The 23,568-nt window shown below is 37.8% G+C and overlaps 1 protein-coding gene across 1 annotated transcript in view; it reads right to left on the reverse strand.

The window, feature by feature from the left end:
* ANOS1 (anosmin 1) overlaps window positions 1–23,568 on the reverse strand; it is a 192,645-nt gene that overhangs the window by 55,781 nt on the left and 113,296 nt on the right. Inside the window, exon 4 of the mRNA XM_032285867.1 lies at window positions 5,542–5,764. Coding sequence (XP_032141758.1) covers window positions 5,542–5,764 — 223 coding nt within the window. The remainder of the gene's footprint in view (window positions 1–5,541; window positions 5,765–23,568) is intronic.

The following is a 23,568-nucleotide window of genomic DNA, read 5'->3' on the forward strand; positions in this document are numbered from 1 at the left end:
ATCTACCTTTCTCTTTGGCTCTCCAATGTGTAATCCTCTAGAGTAAATACAGCTACAGTAAATGGCCTCCGAAGTAACCTGAACTCACCAGAAGCCAATCCAAGCAGCCCAATCCCCTTGCTATAAGGTTTTAATCTTGAAGAGCATTCAAGGACCAACAGCCGTAATCAAACATAATGAGCATCAGGGCGATGTCAGTTCAAATTTCTTCATTTAAAAATCTCTTTAATTATGATGAAGCATGACCCCGCAATTTGCATGTTAAGAAATGGTACATCTGCTTTCCATTAAGGTCAGTTGCCTCTTTTGATTGGAAGTAACTCCAGCGCTCTGCTGTAATTGTGTGCAGATGGGCCTCAGCCCCCCTCAAGACCTCGAGCCCTCACTGCTAGTGCGCACAGTCCTCACTGGCTGAACCAGCATCCCAACTGTATAACCAGATGTGTAGACTGAATCTCTTCTCAATGTGTTTTCTATTATGTAAATGATTAGCATTTTCCTCTTTAAAATTATTTTTGAACAAATTAGTCATCTGAAATCTAAACGACTCTGTTGAAAAATTTACAAATGTTGTCATATGGCACCCTGCAATATGTGATGTCCACCTTTTTCCTTTAAAATGCAAGAAATATTCTGCTGAAATCAAAAGAACAGAAACCAATACTTATTAAAAATGTTGAAAATATATGGATAGAAAAATAAATTAGGATAAGCAATCCACAGTTGCATACTAACTGTGATATTTTATTATTACTATTAATTTTTTATGAATCTAAATGATATAAAAATGTAGCAAGATGTATTGTTCTAGTGATTAATCAATACTTGATATCTCTCATAAAGGTAATTAGAACTCTGGAATTCGTATTTACATCACATTAAAGCATTGGGCCACTGGATTCAAAATGCTGAAAATTTACTTGTGAGAAGTTGTATATATCTATTTCCAGAGGACTGAAGTTTAAATATTTTATATATTAATTCTTCATGGAAATATTAAATCCATGCTATGATCAGGTCATTTTGAAAAGAAAAAGATTGACATACAATTAATTCTTGGTTTATCCTGGCAAAGGGAAACTTAGATAACTGCAAGCCACAAATTAGTCTGAATCTTTGCGTTTGTAAAATGTTTAAACTTTTCTTTCTCCCTGCCCAAAACATTTTTGCTACAGTTGGAAGCCAAGAGAGGCAGTAGGATTTGGCAGCAAAATAGTAAAACATATCACCCTCTGGAGGAAAGATTGTCTCACCAAGCCATAAAATAGACTTACTATAAAAAGGAAAAAGGAAGTGCCCACAAATGCACTCATTTGTGTTCTACCTATAGAAGATAAGCCTTTTAAACTTTCTACAACTATATGAAGGTTTGCATTTCATAGATCTAACACCAGCAGACATCTCCAATCATGTTAATATTTCCAAGCCTTCTACTTTAATGCTAACACTTCTATTAAAAGAAAGGATCTCTGCTATTTGTTTTAAACTACAATATTAGTCTATGAAGGTTAACTTACTTCCAGGCATCAGTTAAGTGAAGTTCTTACAGCATGGCCCAAATTCAGTGATCAAATATAATAGATAATTTTGTTGGTCATCTTTTCAAGACAACCATTGCTTTTAAAAACTCAAGTGACCAGTATATAAAGCTCTTGAAACTATAAAATCAGTACTTTCCATCTTCCCTTCCACAAACAGAGCAGACCAAACAGAAGGTATGGGTTTTTATAATTTTAAAATATTTAAAAAATTAATTTAATAGGTAATAAAATGAAACATAGTACAGAGGTTGGTAAATGTCAATATATTTAAAGGTTAGGAAAACAATTTGCCCGTTTAAAGAGTATTGTGTGCATGACAATCTCAGTAATAAATGACTGGACCATGTGGGGGTTGGTGTCACATGGATCCTTGCACCCCAATGCCCATTACAGATGACAGCAAATAGTAGGCACTCCATAAATGTGTATTCAACTGAAATGTGTCAATATTTCTCCATCTAAGTGACATCAAGCCCTTTTAAAGGTAAACTGGGGAAAATGTTAAGAAAATGTTATTTTGGATTTCCAAACAGCACTATGCAAAACACTTTAATACACAGTTAATTAATGAATGAGGAACTACAGGTTTTCAATATTTGTTCCATAGGATTTGGTTTTCCATATAGCACACTCTGTATCTAGTTTTAAACACTTCAACTCTGCAATGCAAAACAATCCCATGTTATTCATTAGCCTAAAATAGTTGACAGTCATAATTTTGTTAGATTAAAAATATTCTATATTGACAAATCTTTTAGTTAGCCTATTAGATAAACAGATAGATAATAGATATAGATATATTTTGGGGAGGGTCTCACTCTGTTGCCCAGACTAGAGTGCAGTGGCATGATCATGGTTCATTGTAACCTTAAATTCCTGTGCTCAAGTGATCCTCGCATGTCAGCCTCCCATGTAGCTATGACTATAGACACATGCCACTATGCTTGGTTAATTTTATTATGTTTGTAGAAATGGGGATATCTTGCCATCTTGCCCAGGCTACTCTTGAACTCCTGACTCAGCCTCCCAAAGTGCCAGGATTAAAGGGGTGAGCCACTGTGCCAGGCCTTAGTTAGCCTATTACATAATAACACAATGATGCCCAGTGAGTGTTTCCATTAGGGTTTCATACATTTAAAATAAAAATGGCAAGACAGCTAGCCCAGGTGGGAGCAGATGTTAGATCTATTTCTGCTACCTACTAGCAAATCACTTAGGCATAGCCTACAACCTCAGTTTCAGCAGATGTCAACTGAGAGCAGGACTAGTTAATATCTACCCACCATGACTCCCATTCTTATTAAGGAAAACAAATACACAGACCCAGCAGAGATAGAGAGAGGGAGGCAACATTATTTCACATTAGTTTGTTTGGAGCAATAAGAAGACAACTTGAAGGTAGGAAAGACAGTGATCACGAGTATCCTAAGATTGCAAAGTTGCTTTGTGCACTCTCTGGGCATATGGTTTTCTCTTCGCAAAGCCAATGGATGGGTTGGAACGAACCTGGGGACATCAGCCCGTCTCCTCTTTTGAAGGTGAAGAAGCAGCTGGGCTCTAGGTTGGGAATGCCAACAGGGACTTCAAGTGGCTCACTAGCTCAGAGAGTGAAGGAGGTGCTACAGGCTTTATTTGCCCCCCCTTTACACACACTAACATATTCAGAGGCACTGTCAAAGCTCCCAGGACATGAAAAGTAGCCTTCCTTGAGGGACTACTGAAGAAAGCAAGAAAGAATATCTACCTGCACATATATATCTTTTTTTGCGAAATAACAATCTATTAACTTGACTGTCTTCATCACACAAAAGTCTTTGTCAGGTCAACGGAGTCTGTGTATTTTATTTGTAGTTGATTCCCATTGATTCTCTCTCTCCACAAAAATGTAAGTTAAGAGCTAATTTGTAGTAGAAGAGTGACTTCAGTACTTTAACAAAAGTCCATCTGATTTTGTTAAATGTACTTTTATATTGAAAGTGTCTTTTCATAATTAATCATTTATTCTGGCCCTTTTTACAATATTCCCCTTACTCTCAAGTGAAACAGGCATATTTGAAATTCATACTAACTCTTCAGTCCTTTTATAAAAGTGCATATTTTCATTTATATTATCTCTTTAAAACACTATGGGTTTTACAACTGGGTTTAAAAAGACCATTCCAAAAGCATTCTATTTTTATGGTGAATGCTACTCATACATAGCATATGATCTTAAATGACAGATAAGATTTCATAATGATAGATGCTTTAGAAGTTAGATAGTTTTAATTTTGCAAAAGTGACTTGCTACAGTTTAAAATAAGAGGTATGAACACAATAAAACTTTAAAACTACTAAAGAGGTAAGAAGAGAAAAGCAGTGATTATTTTGAATGTGAGACATAAGTACTTATGGCTTGTTTCCAATGACAAAGAAAAAACCTGATTGAATTACAAAGATTTCAGAGGAACGTATTCCCAAGTGGGGGCTAAAGGAAGATGGGACAGATAACTAACTTCTGGGAGATATGAATTGTTATGAGTGTTAGAGTAACATGCACTTCCAAAAATAGGCAGCCAGCACATAACTCAAAACTGGCATTGCTAGTGAATACTGCTTTATGTACATTTTTTTTTTTAGGTACCAGTATTTAGAAACAATATGGATTTGGCATGTGTGTGTGAGAGACACACAGAGAGAAAGACATCTATTACTCTCTGTACTTTAATGAATACTGCCTACTGACTGACTCTACATTAGGGGTCCCCAGCCCCCAGGCCACCGACTGGTACCAGTCTGCAGCCTGTTAGGAACCAGGTCACACATATGGAGGTGAGTGGTGGGTGAGTGAGTAAAGCTTCATCTGTATTTACAGCCACTCCTCATCACTCACATTACCACCAAACCTCCCGTCAGATCATCAGCAGCTTTAGATTCTCATAGGAGTGTGAACCCTATTGTGAACTGCACATGTGAGGCATCTAGGTTGTGTGCTCCTTATGAGAATCCAATGCCTGATGATCTGTCATTGTCTCCCATCACCACCATATAGGACCATCTAGTTGCAGCAAAACAAGCCCAGAGTTCCCACGGATTCTACATAATAGTGAGTTGTATAATTATTTCATTAAATATTACAAAGTAAGAATAATAGAAATAAAGTACACAATGTACTTGAATCTTCCCAAAATCAACCCCTACCCCCTCCCCCGACATGGAAAAATTATCTTCCATGAAACCAATCCCTATTGCCAAAAAGGTTGGGGACTGCTGCTCTATATTACTCTTCTATGAGACCCCCCAAAATTAACAAAATGTTACATGTTATAGCATATTTTCATGGTATCTCAAACTATACATAATACAGTAGAATCATCTTGGTTTTAAAAGCGATTAGTCCCATTTCCAGAAAATGACAAGTAGCACTTGATATTAAGGAGCTAAGTGCTCTAGAAACTGCTTTTGAATATAAACTATTGCATTTGTTAAACTATTTGATAAATTGAACCTCCCTGTTTTGAGGAAAGCAAATCCTTTGTGTAGAATCTCAAGATACTAATCAAAATATTTAAGATCTGTACAATTATACTAATGTTCTTAGATTATATCAGCAGAAAATGCACAATACCAGTATATTTATTATGCATTTTTCAAGTGCATTTCATCTCCCTGCCTATTTTCCAAGGATTTAAATCAATTTATTCCAATGTACCTAGTAGAGCTTACTTGAATCAGTCTGACGGGAGAAAAAGACAAAAATGTTCCTGAATTGTTGCTGTCTATCACATGTCAAGTTAAAAAGAATTAATATGAATGACTTGCTCTGCCACAAGTGGAGTTAATATGGCTAATCTCTATGGGTCTGTGAATATGTTAAGAGGTCTGAATGTGGTATAAAATACATTTTCTTAAGGTTTTATGTTTTTTAGACTTTCACACCTATGATGGACACCCTTCCCTGGGCACACATAGATTCCTGTGACACTGAAGTTCTCTTCATACCCGCAACACTCTTCCTTACCTTTGTACAGAGTCTTGGGTACTTGGCAGGTGTGTCCACACCCATTGGAGCAACATTTCTTCACTCCAGAGCACTCATTGTCAACTTCACAGCTTTCAACGCAGGCGGCCGCAAATCCACTGGCTTTCTCGGGAGCCGGACAGTCCCCCTGCTTCACCAACAGGATGTATTTGAGGAACTCACAGCTGGTCAAGCATTCATAGCTCTTCTTGGGGAAGAGAGGCTAAGACAAAGAAGAATTTTAAAAAATATTCCATTAAAGACACATGAAGTCTAATTTCCAAGACATCTGAAAGGAAGTTCAACATTTTTTCCCCATCAAACTTCTGCTTGAATGTTTGATAAAATGGATGTATTTGTTTTCTTTTCTCCTACCAAAGTGACATTTTGTGCTGATTTGTCAAAGGAATGTAATCCATGAATGATGATTTTATATTGCATGCAACAGACACACACCATGTACATATGCCCACATTCACAGATCATATATTCTGTCTTGGTTCAAAGATGTTTGTCATAAAAACATTATAGTTTTATAATATTTATAATAAAACTATTATAAATAGTTTTATAAATAGATTATAAATAGTCACAAAACCTGTTCAGTACAATTTCAGGGCCCAGTTTGGATTGTATGCATTACACATATTTTCATTTTATAACATGTTGCTCTCTTTAATTATTTCTTTCTCCTTTTCTCTTCTTTTCTTTTTTTTTTTTTTTTACAGTCAAGCCAGTCTGGAGTGCAGTGGTGCAACTGTAGTTCACCACACCCTTGACCTCCCAACCTCAGGCAATCCTCCTGCCTCAGCCTCCCAAGTGTTAGAACTACAGACGCACACCACCATCCTTAGTTAAGTTTTACGCTTTGTAGAGATGAGGTCTTGCTATGTTGCCCAGGGTAGTCTTAAGTGCTGGCCTCAAGCAATCCTCCCACCCTTAGCCTCCGAAAGCACTGGAATTGCAGGCATGAGCCATCACACCTGGCTATTTTTTCATATATCATAAATACTCATCAAAATAGCAGGAGCTCTATAAAACTTTACATTTCTCACAAAGGTAACTTATTTATTGGTATTATATAACACAGTTGTTTAAGCCTGCTAATTGAACATATTTCAATAATTTCCAGCCTTTATTCTTAATATGAAATTGTCAATGAGTTGGGCAGTAGAAGAATGTGAATCTTCTTTAAAATTCAGCCCACACCTATGTTATCTGAGACATAGTTGGGTCTGAACAGCATCTTGCTGAGGACATTTTGGTTGAGCCCAGAATCAATCAACCATTCGTGAGAAGAGGAAGCCCTGGACTTATTAGAGGAATGCATTACGGAAGAAGCCTGAGTAATGTGAAAGAGCCATTTATCAAATGCCTCTTTTTCCTTAGGGAAAAAAATGGTTCAGGACAGCACTCAGTCATCCCTAAGACAGGAGCTGCAATCGGAAGATAATGGCTTTTTTCTGACACTGAACAGAGGAGTTGCTGAGACTTCTAAAAGCTGCCCCATCTAGGGAAAGAAAGGGGAAGGGTGCTCTCTGTGTTCTTGCCTTCCTTTTTCCTATGGAAGAGGATGGCCAAGACATCCCCACCAACCCCAGCCCTCCATCCAGCCCTATCCCTAACCCTCTTTTTTGCTTTATAGGAGATGCCTGAAAAGATGACCAACACAACCCTAACTTTTACCACGAGCCTCCTTTTATCCTTATGGGAGATGATTTCCATGATAACTACTATTTAATTAAAGACACATGAAGTCTGCTTGAATGCTTGACAAAATAGATGTATTTGTTTTCTTTTCTCCTATCAAAATGCACGTTCATCTGGAATGCCCGTGTGAGGCCAGGCTAAATTTCACTGTTTTTCTTTTACCTAGGGGTGGCCATGTTGTTGTGAATGGAATGTAATCAGCAAAGTTCTGTGCCGCTGTGGACCGCGGCATGCAGATGATGGAGAATGGTGCATCCATGTTCTTCCTTATTAGCTGGATGTGGGTGGTGCCACAGCTGTAGGGAGTGGTGGGGCCACAGGAGGAGAGATGCCAGAATGCTGTCTGCCCATATGAAGGAAGACACCACCCTTCTGGGAACACCTGCCTTGATCTGCTCCATGGGCAAAAAGCAAGTATGCATGTGTTTGAACTCTTATACATGTCAAGCTCCTTTCGGTACAACCGTTCAGGCTACCTGAATCAATGCAAAGGCCATCCAGTGAAGGGCTGCCATGGTTCCTCAATGCTGGAAGTGGAAGATGAACAAGGAAGATACTTTCTGTTTATTTGATGTCACAACGGGGTTAGGGACATAAGAAATAAATATGTCAGCTTTGGTGAACAGAAGACCAGGGGGAGAATAGAAACATCATGCCACTCAATGCCAGCATGCTGCCTGATGCACCCCAGTGATCCCTAACCATAGCTCATTACTGGTAACATCTGGAAACACCTGGGTTACACCTGAATGATACCTGGAAACACTCACCTGTGTGCTGCCTTCTGCTCTTCCCTGATAACTAAATATGGTTCTGTACCATCATGACACCTGGGTAACACCAGGTCATCCCTACCATTCCCGGTAATGCCTGGAGAACAGCTGGAAAACACCTGGTAAGACCTGTCCATGTGTTGCTGTTGCTTCTCAATAGTGATTGAATATGGCTCCCTACCACCAGGTAAGACCTGATAAACCTGCCAGCATGCTGCTGGCTACTCCTCACTGTTAACCGAGCATGACTCTGTAGTTAGATAGGTGTCTGGTAGCACTTAGATACCCTGGAGACAGGAGGTTATCTACGCAGGAGACAGTGAATGGTTTGGGCTATTAACCAGACAGTATTTCATACAATAGTAGGGGTATAGGCCCCACAGCAGTGGCTCACACCTGTAATCCTAGCACTTTGGGAGGCTGAGGCGGGCGGATCACCTGAGGTCAGGAGTTTGAGACCAGCCTGGCCAACATGGCAAACCCCCGTCTCTACTAAAAATACAAAAATTAGCCAGGCGTGGTGGCACAAACCTGTAGTCCCAGCTACTTGGGAGGCTGAGGCAGGAGAATTGCTTGAACCCGGGAGGCTGAGGTTGTAGTAAGCCGAGATTGCGCCACTGCACTCCAGCCTGGCACCTGGTGATGGAGCAAGACTCTGTCTCAAAAAATAAATAAATAAATTAATTAATTAATTAATTTAAAAAATAAAATAGAGATATGTTAATAAATAAATAAATAAAAACAAAACAAAACAAAAAAGCCTCACCATTATCAAAATCTCTGGTGTGAGGTGTGAGGTTGGTGGGAAGAATGTCACTCTTTTCCAAAAAGACAGATAGTTCATTAATTTTAGCCTATGATTCTCATGTCGATGATGACTGGAAATTCCACTAAAGACTCAAAACATAACTTTAGCAAGGAATGTCCTAGTAATCCTAGGATAAACTACAATCTCAACATAAATTATTCTCCACTGTCTCACCAGGTTCTTTTCCCAAAACAATGTTGAATTAAAAGATGTGTAATAGTTAAGATGCCAAATGTTATATTATGGGCATTTTACCACAATTAAACAAAAACATGAAACACACATTTTTATACCATGAGAATGTGTGCAGCACCAAATAGTATTGTTTTATAGTGACAATAATCTTTGTGATATTGTAAATTTAATGGATGACAAAGCATCAGTACTTCATTACAAGTTAAATACAACTAAATGCCTGTTCTTAGATTAATTAATAAAAGGAAAACAGTAGAAACACTAGCTATAAAAACTATAATTTCAAGGCTTGAATTAGAATTGTAGATGTCATATAAAGTTGTATTAGTAATCATATATAAAATGTGAAAATAACATGAGTTGACTGAACTAAAATTATTTCTTAATTTAAGAACTTTAAGGTAAAACTTAGAAGAAGGGCCATGGTGTCAATATTGAATTATGACAAATTTGCAGCTAATTAATTAAAAAGAAAATTTACAAGCATTTAAATCATCATCAGCTCTCAAGGCTTTCCTACCTTACTCTATTTCACAATTCATTTTTCTGTTAGCTGTTAGATGTGTTTTACTTCATTGAATTTTGAAGTGCTAAATTTAGTTTCAAACCTAAGTTAGTAATCAAGGAAGTATGCTAACAGATCTGCAACAATTATATAGTGTTTGCCAACTTTCTTCTTTCAACAAAATATATACATTACATGCACTGAAAGAAAATACTTAGTTACCAAAATCATTGGGCACTGCCTCATGGGCTGAGATTTCCAAGTAGAAATACTTGTATTATATCTGGCAAAGGTTTCCCCCTTGGTAACCTGGTCATCACAGTGATTTAGTTTGCACCATGATATATTAAAATCAACTCAGTTCATACTCTTCACATATGAAAACAGAGTATGAGTCAAGAATCAGATAAAGTTTGGACCCTGTATTCATATTTTATTCTAATTATCAATATGCCAACTACCACACCCTTGAACTGTGAGGGACAGGAAAACAGAGGCCCCATCTCCTTATCTTCCTTATTTATTGAATTATTGGGGCAGACATAAAAAGAAATAAAGACAGTGGCCTAGAACATTTATGAAACATGTGTTCCCAATAACTTCATGAATACCACATGAGGTAATGCACACAAAAAACTAAGCACTATCATGCATAGTTGGCCCACAATACATACTGAATAAGAATTAAGTGATTTGTGTCTTTTTTTCTTTTCCCACTGCTACAAGTTTACTCTTTAACACTTCAAAATTCTTCTGGTATGCTGATGAAACTTTTATAAGATCCAAAGACAGAAGGAAGTCTGCATTTTTCTACAGTGTGTCCAGCCACTAGATTCCAACCCACTACTTCTAGATTAAGCACTGGAATCTGCATCTAAGGAATCACACCCTGTACTTAAATAAAGTTCTTCTCAGAGCAGTATGCATTTGGTGCCACAATCTTACAGAGGAGTTTATTTAACTGTTCTATTTAAAGGCAGATTTATCAAAGACAGATTTTGATGCTGTCTATTAATTTTCTTTCATAATTCTCTTGGATTAGGTTGAAAAAATATTATTTGTCTGAATATGTTAGAGAACATATGGTATGTGTACATAAGGTCTCTCTCCAAGTCATTAATCACAGTTTAATGAGAATTTACTAATTGAATGGAATAAGGCAAGAACTGTGTACAGGTCAGAGAAAATGCTGTGTGAATGTGAATACTCTAGATACAATGAAAATGTGCATATTGGTCTCCAGTAGGAAATCCTGTGAACAAAGGTAATTTGAGTGTCACAAAATTATAATAACTTCTGACCATTAAGCATGTAAAACTTCACATGATAATACAAGTTAATTACTCAGAGACTTGTTAAAAGGAATGAGAAAATATTAGAAAAAGACTTATTCAAATCAGTATGTGTGTAATACCCATCAATTTTATGGTGAATAAAGACGTGTGACTATATATATATATATATATATATATATATATATATATATACTCTGTGTTCTATTTCCTGTTTCTAAAATTATATGCAGGCAATGAAGGCAAATTATTAACTGTAAATTTAGTTTTTATAACAATTCATTTTTATAAATGCATTAATATGATTAATTTCACAAATCACACAAATATCGTTTTTTTTGAGACAGAATCTCACTCTGTTGCCAGGCTGGAGAGCAGTGGCACGATCTCAGGTTACTATAACCTTTGCCTCCCTGGTTCAAGTGATTCTCCTGCCTTAGCCTCCCAAGTAGCTGCGATCACAGGCATGTACCACCATATCCAGCTAATTTTTGTATTTTTAGTACAGACAGGGTTTCACCACATTGACCAGGATGGTCTCCATCTCCTGACCTCCTGATCCACCTGCCTCAGCTTCCCAAAGTGCAGGAATTACAGGTGTGGGCCACCGTACCTGGCCAAATGTCATCCTTTTCCCAGATCATTGGCTTCAATTTAAAATTTGAAAAAAATATGGTCACTATGCCCATTAATCTTGTTTATTTTGCCCTTACTGTCCCCAAAACTAAGAAATAAATAGTCTGCAAAGATTATATATTTTCTAGAGTAGTGATTAATAGTATTTAATGGATGTCATTATGCCTCCAAAGAATAGATAGACAAAGCAAAGTGTTAAAGAATAATATGTTTAGGGTGCATCGGATTAAGTAAAAGATCCTTCACATGTTAAGGAATAGATATATGTCATTCTATATATTAATATGCAGTATTAATGAATTCTCATAAATCCCTTCTACATGTCATCTCCTAAGAGCTAAAAACTAAAATGTGATTTTTAGTGCCTTACCTGGGTAATATGCTAAGCTCCAGAAGAAAATGAATAAAACATTAATTTATCCACCTGTGGTGAGTGGCTAAAGATAAAATTTCTTGAATGCTTTCAGAAAGAGAGATAGTACTATTTTTGTTTAGTTTGGTATAAAATGCAAGGTATTGTACAGTAAAATAATGTGTTCAGCAATCATGGAATGATAAAGACATCCAATTCAGTAAATTACCTTAACGTGTTTAAAATCACATAAATACAAGGCTTCAGCTATCAGGAGAACATTGCATTTGGCTATTTGGTTCAATTCAACAGACTTCTACCATATGTTAATTCTCTAGGATTATAATTGCCTTTGCAAAAAGCCAGGGCATGGGGGGGCTTCTCTTCCTGCTCCCAGCCAACAACCATGATTGTTGACTACAGTGAGTGCTCCATCATTATTACCACTGTCATCACCACCATCACCACCACCATTGCCATCACCATCTTTACCATCATCATAGCAGTGGCAGTTAATCACCAATAGATGCTGATGTCTACCACCTCCCTCATTCTACCCCAGCTGCTTTGCTTTCTCATTTCACCTAATCCTCCCCAGTCCCCACAATTGTTATTATTTCCATTTTATAAACAGGGAAACAGTAGCTCAGGGAGATTATAACATAACCCAAATCACAAAACACATAAAAGTCTGGGCAACAATTAGAGCCAATGTTTTCTGAGGGCCCCACCATATCTCAGGGTAAAATAAGAAGACTGGGCTCACCCAGTGGCTCTCAGCTTGCTTCTCTATGAGAATTTCTCAGGGAGTTTCTAAAACTGATGTCCTGGGTGAACTTCTGACCTGTTACTTCAGCATTTCAGGTATGAACCCTGGAAACAGCATTTTGGAATGAACCGCAGATGGTCCCAATGTCTGGCCAAGGCTAGAAATCCGCTGGATGAATAACTTTCTAATTTGTGTTCAATTATTAGATTTCATGATTCTACATGTTTAGAAATAACCTGACTATTCAAAAATGTAATATTAAACTTGGATGGTAGGGTGATTCCAAATTTTCTTCTTTTTTTTTCTTTTGCTTTAGCAAACAAATTTTTAATCTTAATTCTATGCTGAGTAGTTGAATAGCTCCATTCACCTAGATACAGAAAAACTAAATTCATTTATAAACAGAAAATTTAAGAGTACATAAGCTCCTAGAGACCACTGAGGGTAACTAAATTAAAGCACTTCAAACTATAATCCAGGGGTTACTGAAAATCTGATTCTGAAACAGTAGTCTCTGTATGTACAAAAGATATATTTCAGGATGCTCAAAATTAAAGAACTGACATTCTAAACACCAAGCAATCATTTACTTAAAGTATGTCGGTAATTCTTTGTACAATGTCTCTGAAGTCAGTGACATAAAAAAAAAATAGCACACGCCCTCCCTTTTATATTTTCAGTATATTAAAAAGCAACAGTACAAATGCTGCAGTATTAAAACGTATTCCTATTTTTTAATGAATGAGCTTTTATAAACAATTCTGTAGTGAAAGGAAAACAGTATCTTAATACATAAAAGTTTTTGTTAAACAAGATTTTAAAATTTTTAAATCAAAAAATGTTAAGATTAAATTCTTTCAAAGTTTCAAACAAAAAAGCAACCTGCACAACTTCCATTAAATATGTCTTTGTACACATGTCCTGGGCACTTTGAAAATGTTAAAATTGTTAAAGTTTGACTTCCGCCACTGCTACCTTTATCTTCATGTCGCCTTTTCCCTAACCTGGCCAAAGGGTCTGATTCCAAATTTCTGAAGACTTCACTACCAAAGCACAGTGAGATGAAGAGAAAATGAATTCAATACAAGAGTATGAAGACAAGGTAGTGAGACAATGAAATGAGATGAAAAGAGATAGAAAAGAGTTAAAAACAAAAATACAAAATGTGAAATAAAACAAAAACATGAAGTTAAGAAATAAACTAGAAATATGAAGGATCATCTGAGGTCAGGAGTTTGAGACCAGCCTTGCCTATATGGAAAAACCCCATCTCTCCCAAAAATCCAAAAATTAGCCTGGTGTGGTGGCGGGTGTCTGTAGTCCCAGCTACTCAGGAGGCTGAGGTGGTAGAATCGCTTGAACCTGGAAGGTAGAGGTTGCAGGGAGCCGAGATTGCACCACTGCACTGCAGCCTGGGTGACAGAACAAGACTCCATCTCAAAAATAAATAAATAAAAATAAATATCAAGGAATGAAATAGAAAAAATTATAAATCAAAGAGCAGGTTATATTCCAGGAATAATTGAAAAGAACAGGCAACACTGGAATATAGCTTGTGCTTCTGAACTCCAAAGGAAAAATTCTAATTTTTCAGGAATCCAGGTAAAAAAGGTGAGCTCATTATGAGGAAGAAAATATGATTGCTACCAAATGTCTCCTTACTAAATTTAGTATGTGAAGCTAACAAAGCAATGTCCTTATAATTCTGAGGAAAATAAACTCTATGTGAGTGTATGTGTGTGTTTGGGGGATGTGGAGGGCAGTGGCGGACGATGTATCATGCAATGGCAAAACCTAGCCATTCAATCATAAACAGAAACCAAGAACAAATGGGCTAGTACAATATTTAGCACCCAGATAAAATGAAGTAATATTTATACAAGAAAAAAAAGTTGTCCAATCCAAGAGTACTTTAGATATAACTGTAAGTGAAACTTCTCATCCACAAAGAAAACACCATCCATTTAAAGATCCCTTTTTAAAAACAAAGATATGAATTAAATTTATAAAATTAACAACAAAGTGGAAAAAATCAGTAAAATTAATCGTTTTTCTGGGTACAATAAATATGAAATTAAAATTAAATAAAGTAAGAATGATGGTTAGGAGGGAGACCTTGCTGTAATAAAACTAAGAATTTTGAAATAATAATATGTTAGAAAAACTGGTAGGTGGGAGGAATGGTGGAGAAAACCTATGTGTGTGACTTATCTTTCCTTAATATTAGAACATCAGTAAATAATAAAAAATATGGAATTGAAAGATTAATAATTCCCACCTCATAATACCTTTTATAATCTTTTCTTTCTAATATTTTGGGGTCTCTTTGTCTTCTCTTGCCTTCAAGAAATATTAAACTTTAAGCATTTATTTGAAACCAGTGTGCACAGAGCTTCCCGGTGCTGGCCTATGGACAGCCATTTAAGTAGGCATTAGGAGAGCAGTGTTGGCCTTGCTGTGTCAACGCCTTTCTTCATGGGAAACCATGTTTGTTTCTACCTGGTAAGTCTGGACTGATGGTTTCGTTTTACTTTTCTGTGCAGTTTGTTTTATTAATTTTTAATGGGTATGTACAGTTTCTATTAAAAAAAAATAGTACACGTTAGTATACTTGTCTGGGTATGGAGGCTCATGCCTGTAATACCAGCACTTTGGGAGGCCAAGACAGGTAGATCACTTGACGTCAGGAGTTTGAGACCAGCCTGGCCAACATGGCAAACCCCTGCCTCTACTAAAAATTCAAAAAATTAGCCAGTTGTGGTGGCACACACCCGTAATCTCAGTTACTTGGATGACTGAGGCAGGAGAATCTTGAAATTAGGAGACAGAGGTTGCGGTGACCCAAGATTGTGCCACTGCACTCCAGCCTGGGCAACAAAGTGAGTGAGACTCCATTTCAAAAAAGAAAAGAGAATAGGCCAGGCACAGTGGCTCAAGCCTGTAAGTCCAGCACTTTGGGAGGCTGACGTGGGTGGATCACGAGGTCAGGAGTTCAAGACCAGCCTGGTCAAGATGGTGAAACCCCATCTCTACTAAAAATACAAAACTTAGCCGGCTGTGGTAGCAGGTGCCTGTAATCCCAGCTACTGGGGAGGCTGAGGCAGGAGAATTGCCTGAACCCAGAGGCAGAGGTTGCAGTGAGCCGAGATCGTGCCACTATACTCCAGCCTGGGTGACAGAGCGAGACTCCATCTCAAAAGAAAAAAGAGAGTATACTTTTAAAAAATTAAGCAAAACTGCCAAGTGTATCTTTCAAAGAAGACATCTAAACACTATGCATGAAAGAAGAAAAATAACTCTCCATTCAAATGTTATTAATGTATGCTTGGAAGGATTATTATAATCTGCTTGGAAATGCAATTATAAATACCAATTTGTTAGATGTGATTGTAATTAATTGGAATCCCAGGTAAATTATAGACATTGGCCATGAATAATATAAAATTAGGAGAAAATCAGAAACAAATATATTAAGGAAGTCACTTTTCTACAAGTACATACTCTCCTCTTTCAATTATAGTAATCTTACTTATGTTTACCTTGGCTTCCTTCTTTCTGGCCTGGCTCTTCTATTTATTTTGAAAACAAGTGTGTCACCTTGTATGAGTCAGCATACTTCAGAATCTTGTTGCAAGATTTCTGGAAGATCATGAGGCACATAAATAGATCTAGAAGTTCACAAATCCCTAGAGAATTACGGATGGTTCAGGTACCACATTTAAACTATGATTTCTTTCCCTCCCCTACTTTCTGCATTTGTTAGTAGTGATTACCAAAAATGCCAATGCAATGTTCAGCCCACTGAACCATTTATATACTGATTTGTAGACCAAATTGGCATTCTAGGTACTAGGAATTTAATGGTGAACAGGTGAAACTGTGAAAATGATAACCCACTATGCTTATAGTTTACACGTTTACTAACAAACAGGTAAAAATTAATAAACAGTTTAGTTTACATTATAATAAAGGTAGATACAGGAACTTACAGATATAAGCATGAGATCAACAAATAATTAGACAAGGACAAAACTTTAAAGACAAGTCATCAATACTGACGATTTAAACAGGTAAAAATGATGTGGAAAACAGAAGAAAAAGAGAGAGGGAAGAGAAACAAATACAGCCTGTCCCCTTCAGAGCATGACAAATACATAAGGCAGATGACTGCTGTATAATTTGGGGGTAGAATTAATTTTGCAAGTGTCAGTTTCTTCAAAATATTAAAGGAGGATAAAATATTATCCTAAGCCTTAAATAAAGCTTCCAAAACACTTAGCACAAATCCTAGCACATAATAAAGGTGTAATCAGTGCTAGCCACCTTTATTAGCATCAGAATCTTTAAACACAGTTCTAGAAATTTTACAAGAAACAATAGGAATCCATATACATTAATTATAGATGGCCTAAAATCACCATGTAAATAATTTCTTTTAAAGAGGAACAAATTATAAAGCTGTCAAATACAGTTGTTTACTCTTTGGTTTACATTGTTCAGTTTCTGTGTTCATCTCAAAGAATTTTGCAAACACTGTCAGATTCTACAAACTCATCACATCCATCCAAGTTACAAGAAAAAAAATCTCATATTTACCTCATAGAGATCTTCCTTTAAATTTATTTCTTTGTTTATACACTACTATATTATACCACTTTGGGAGTGGCTGGATCATCACAAAATGAAATAGAAACTAATTGATATGGTTAGGCTTTGTGTCCCCACCCAAATCTCATATTGAATTGCAGTCCCTGTAATCTCCACGTGTCAAAGAAGACACCAGGTAGAGGTAACTGAATCATGGGGGCAGTTTCTCCCATGCTGTTCTTGTGATAGTGAATGAGTTCTTATGAGATCTGATTGTTTTATAAGGGGCTCTTCCCCCTTCACTAGGCACTTCTCCTTCCTGCTGCCTTGTGAAGAAGGTTCCTTGCTTCCTCTTCACCTTCTACCATGATTGTAAGTTTCCTGAGGCCTCCCCAGCCATGCTGAACAGTGAGTCAATTAAATCTCTTTCCTTTATAAATTACCCAGTCTCTGGCAGTTCTTTATAGCAGTAGGAAAACAGACCAATACACTAACATAAATAGAACACAATTTCCTCATTATGAAAGAGTAAGAGAAAGTGCAAATTCCGTAAGTTAAGGGACTGGTTCCCAGGGAACATTAGGTAATATCTGGAGATACTTTTGTCCCTCACAACTGGAAGGAAGGTGCTATTGGCATCCAGTGGGTGTGATCTGAGAGACCAAAATAGATGCCCCCTTATCAACTAAGAGGTATGCTAAGGTTAAGGAAACCAAGTTACCTATGGGTAGAAGGTTCAGGGCTTGGTTGGCATGACCAATTCCTAAATTTCTACAGCTAAACTTGTTAACAATAGGAGCTATCAACTCTGATTTATAGCCCAGACGTCTAAAGTTCTGATTGGTCAGAAGCCTGGCCTTACAAAGATTATTTTCTGATAAGCAACTACAGACCACAAGCCAGTTTCAGCTAGCTTATAGAGGCTGTGCACAAACTCTATGTCCTCTAGTTCGCTTTTCGATGTAAAGAGCCAAATTCCACTTCATTTTAATGCTAAAACCCTGCCCCAAAGTAAACATTGGATGTTATTATGAGAGTATTTTAAGAAAGTTAACCAAGCCTTTAGCAGAAAAATCCCTGAGAAAGCTTCATCAGAGAGCCTTTCGCCACCACAATAATGCCCCTGCTCATTCGTCTCATCAAAAAGTAATTTTGCCAGAGTTTCAGTGGGAAATCATTAGACATCCACTTTACAATCCTGATTTGTCTCCTTTTGACTTGTTTTTTTTTCCTGCTCTTTTAAGAATCTTTAAAGAGCACCTATTTTTCTTCAGTGAATAATATTTTTCAAAACCTACACTGACATACTTAAATTCCCAGGACCCTCAGTTCTTTATGGATGGACTAAGTGATGGTATCATCACTTACAAAAGTATCTTAAGCTTGATGGAGTTTATGTTGGGAAACAAAGCTTGTATGTTTTATTTTTGTCTTTTGATTCCATTTTCCATGAACTTTCTGAAGGCCTCTTGTGTATGCAACCACTTTATTCAGACATTGGACAATGGGTAGCACAAAACAAGGAAACCTAAAAGGACACAACTGAGATGAGCTGCAGTTTTACCAAAAAATGAGTGGCTTGACGTAGTTTCAAATCCACAGTGCAAGGAAGGTTGATCCCAAGATAGCTCTGCAATTTTTCCTAGTTGCAGAGAAAGAGATTAAAGCTTGAGGCTGAGATGGCCAGACCTTGTGGGCAGACTATCAAGCGGGATGAAACTGCATGAAGAGAGAAACCTAGAGGGGTTCAGAGGGACTGCTTGATTTCTAGCTGAATACTAATTTGAATGTGCATGGCTTCAAACTGCATAAATCTGGGACAGCAATAAAGGATACCATTCTAGCAAAAACTCACATTTCAACCAGTCAGAGTGGAGAGAATCCACAATTCATGAAGCATTGGCTAGAGTCCTCAGAAGGACATCATCTTAGTAATGGGATAAATTAGGCCTAGTCTAAAGACTACTCGGAACCCCCCTAAGAAAGCTTAAAAGAAACCTCAAAAGAAAATGAATCTCAAAAGGAACTTAACTACATGTCAGAACAAAGTCTAACACTTTGTAGAAAGATACAGCAAAATTCAGAACACAAAAATTTGACATCTGATCAAAAATAATCCAGTGTGCATGGAAGCAGGAAATTGTGACACATAAATAAAATGGGAAAAAAGAGATTTACATAAGCAGGACCAGAAATTATACAGATGATAGAATTAACAGCAAAGGACATTTAATAGCTAACAGAAACATGCTCCATATGCCCAGGAATGTAGAGGAAAACGTGGAAATAGGGAGGACAGAAATGAAAGATACAGAACAGAGTTGCACAGAACTTCCAGAAGTAAAAAGGAAGAAATGAAAAACATGTCAAGTAGGATTTTTAAAATGTCAGACACCATAGAAGATTACTTAAAAGGAATGCAAAAACAAAATGATTTAAAAAAAAAAAACTATTAAAATGAAGCAGAGTGCAAATCGAAACCACGAGAGACCATCTCATACCAGTTACGGTGGTGATCATTAAAAAGTTAGGAAACAGGCCAGGCATGGTGGCTCATGCCTGTAATCCCAGCACTTAGGGAGGCTGTGGCAGCTGGATCACGAGGTCAGGTACTCGAGATCAGCCTGGCCAACATAGTAAAATCCAGTCTCTACTAAAAATACAAAAAATTAGCCAGGCGTGGTGGCAGCCACCTGTAATCCCAGCTACTCAGGAGGCTGACGCAGGAGAATTGCTTGAAACCAGGAGGTGGTTTGCAGTGAGCCCAGATTGTGCAATTGCACTCCAGCCCAGGTGACAGTGTAAGACTCCATCTCAAAGAAAAAAAAGGAAACAATAGATGCTGGAAAGAATGTGAGAAATAGGAATGCTTTTACACTGTTGATAGGAATGTAAATTAGTTCAACCATTGTGGAAGACAGTGTGGCGATTCTTTAAGGATCTAGAACTAGTAATACCATTTGACCCAGCCATCCCATTAATATGTATATGTACAGATCACAGACGGTTTCATGGACCTGGTAGAAAACTTCAAGTAAGTGCTTTTTTGTTGTTTGTTTTTTAAAACAGGGTCTCACTCTGTCACCCTGGCTAGAGCGCAGTGGCACAAACATGGCTGGCTGTGGTCTCAACCTCCTGGGCTCAAGTAATCGTCTTGCTCCAGCCTCCTGTGTAGCTGGGACCACAGGTATGTGTCACTATAGGCACAAAAATGGCTATCCCTAAAAATAGGGAACCCCAGTATCCAAGAAGGACATCCACATACTTGCTACTCAAAGGCTAGGCCTTGGTTCAGCAGCATTAGCATCACCGGGGAGTTGCTGGAAATGCAGACTCTCCTAGCCACACCATATACCTACTGAGTCAGAATCTGCATTAAAGCAAATTCTTAGATGATTTGTGTGCATGACCAAGTCTGAGATGGCCAGTTCTGGATCATGTTGGACACTGGAGTTGGCATCTTCAGATGCATGAGTTTCTCCATCTTCACCACTAGTGAAATTTCCTTCACCACTAGTTCCTTACTCCAGAAATCTAGTTATTTAGTTTGTGCTCCATGTATCTCTGACTTCACACTCCTGACAGTGTTCATTTCCTCTGTCATATAAATGTATTCAAGTCTTTCCAAGATAAAACACAAAAATCACCTTCTCAACTGTTAATTCCCCCTAACCACAGCCTCCTCTCTCTCCTCTGTGCTCTAAAAGCAGTCTTAGGGAAAGACTTTAAACTTATAGAAAGAGTTGCATGTAGGCTGAGCACGGTGGTTCATGACTGTAATCCCAACACTTTGGGAGGCTGAGGCGGGTGGATCATGAGGTCAGGAGTTCAAGGCCTGCCTGGTCAAGATGGTGAAAACCTGTCTCTACTAAAAATACAAAAAAATAGCTAGACATGGTGGCACATGCCTGCAATCCCAGCTACTCGGGAGGCTGAGGCAGAGAACTGCTTAAACTGGGGAGGCAGAGGTTGCAGTGAGCCAAGATTGAGCCACTGCACTGCAGCCAAGGTGACAGAGTGAGACTCTGTCTCAAAAAAAGAGAAAGAGTTGCATGTATTTGGTCTGGATTTCCTCCTTACATTTTATTCTATAACCCAGACTTGTATGTGTTACTTACTATTGCTCCACAAAAAGTCTCCCACACAGATTTCTGGTGATTCCTAACTACAAAACTGGGTGAGCCCTTTCAGTCCATATCTTACTGACCTGCCACAGAATTAAAAAGTGTTGCCCTTTTCTTCCTCTTTCATAGTAAAAGTAGCTAATATATATGTACTGTGTGTTGTCTTCAGATACTGGTTAAGTGCTTTACATGCATTAAAATTTTTTTTTAACTTAGTGCTTTTGCAATTTTCATGGTATTCCCCTAACTCCTTATGTGCCTACTTGCGTAGCACTTCTTTTCGGACTTAGGTCTTTAAATCATTCCATATAATCTCCACTCTTGGTCCCATAAATTTTCAAAGCTCATCAATTCTCCTACCATTCAGTCTAGAATAATTTGATACTCCCGAGAGTAACACAAAAATCCAGTGAAAATTGAGTCAGAGTACTTAAAAAAGGAGAAAAAGCCTATGTTCCAGAACTATAAAATTTGATACAATGCAGATTGTACCCATCATATGGTGATTGGCAAAGAAAATCTCATAATAATTATAAAAATTCATAAGCATTCTTCAAAACATTTCCACTCTAATACTACTGTGCCCTCTAAGTTAAAAGAAGACTTAGATGAATTCTGCATCTCTTCATTGGTGCCCAAGTAACACCATCCAGAAATATGAGTAACACTTTTAAGTGTTACAAAAATGTAAAAGACCAATGATTATCATTTCTAAAAATAAAATCCTATTATATATAATACTAAAAACTAACATTTTGAAAATTGTCTATGTGTCAGTTACCCCAGCCTACATGCCTTTCTCTGGTCCTTACTCTCAGCTGGTCACCCTGATTCCTATTTCACTGAGAAAAGTAAAGCATTCAAAAGAGAAGTTCCACAAATGCTGTTTTCACACCCACCAATGCACCTGCATCTGATGCATTAAAATCTCATGCACTCATGAATTATCATGCATCTACTGTCCCAGAACATAGAAGCATGCTCCCATTTCAAACCTGCCTCCACATACACACAATGGTAGACATTGCCATTTAAGGTCATGTGCTTTAGCAATTTCCCCCTCTCTCTACCAACATCAAATAACCCTCTCTTCTGAATAGTTTTCATCTGCTTGTAAAACATAATTATTTATCTACTCTAAAAGCAATTAAATATCTCATTACCTTGTTCACACCTCTTCCCACAATCTCATTTGCACCCCCTACCACTTTTTTTTTTACAGTATTGTTCACTGAAATGCTTCTACACTCCCTCTTTGATTCCTCCAACCATTTATCTGAACTTATGCTAATCAGGCATTTTCTTCTGCCACCCCAAAACACTGCTCTTGTCAAAGTCCACAGTGAGCTCCATGTCACAGAATCTGATGATCAAATTTCAAGTCTCCAAGTTCTTGCAGCATTTGATGCAACTGATTACCTCCTCCTTCCTGGAAAGCTTTCATCGTTTGGCTATCAGAACACCACATTCCCCCGTGTTTTCTCCCACCTTATTGGCCTCTCTTAAGTCTCCTTCTTCACCTCCCCATCCCTCTTATGTTGCTGTGACTCATAGTCCTGTTTTTCTTTCTGTCACCTCATTGAGCTTTATGACTTTAAACAGTACCTTCATGCATGGTGTTTGTTCTTTCAGCCTAGAACTCTCACCTAAATTGCAAACTCCTGTGCCTATTCGCCTACAGTACATCTCACATGGATTTCCATTTGCATCTGAAACATACCACGCTCAACACTAAACTTCTGGTCTATTCTTTCTCCCTACCCCACCCCCAAAACTATCTGTGCCTGACACGTATTCCACATCTTGTACATTCCAGCTTCCTTACTCTAGGTTTTAAGGACAAAATCTCTGGCGACACCACTGATTCAACTCTTTCTCCCATTCCACATATTGAATCTGTCACTCTGACCACTCTGGACTGAGCCATCACCACCTCTGATTTGCTCAGTGGATCAGATTGTACCAAGTAGAAGAAAAAGCCTGTGTCTCACCCACTAGGCACGCTACTGCAGGTGCCATTCTACTGTTCCTAAATAATTGACAACTTCCCTAAAAGAAAGTACCCAGAAGCTATACTACAATGCTCTTAGGAAAGGGATGAACCTGGAAACCATCATTCTCAGCAAACTGACACAAGAACAGAAAATCAAACACCTCATGTTCTCACTCATAGGCGGGTGTTGAACAGTGAGAACACATGGACAAAGGGAGGGGAGCATCACACACTGAGGTCTGTGGGGGGAAACTAGGGGAGGAACAGCAGGGGGTGGGGAGTT

This window comes from Sapajus apella, unplaced genomic scaffold (assembly GCF_009761245.1).
Source record: "Sapajus apella isolate SASKATOON/1434 unplaced genomic scaffold, GSC_monkey_1.0 scaffold17, whole genome shotgun sequence".
In the NCBI taxonomy this organism is placed as follows: Eukaryota; Metazoa; Chordata; class Mammalia; order Primates; family Cebidae; genus Sapajus; species Sapajus apella.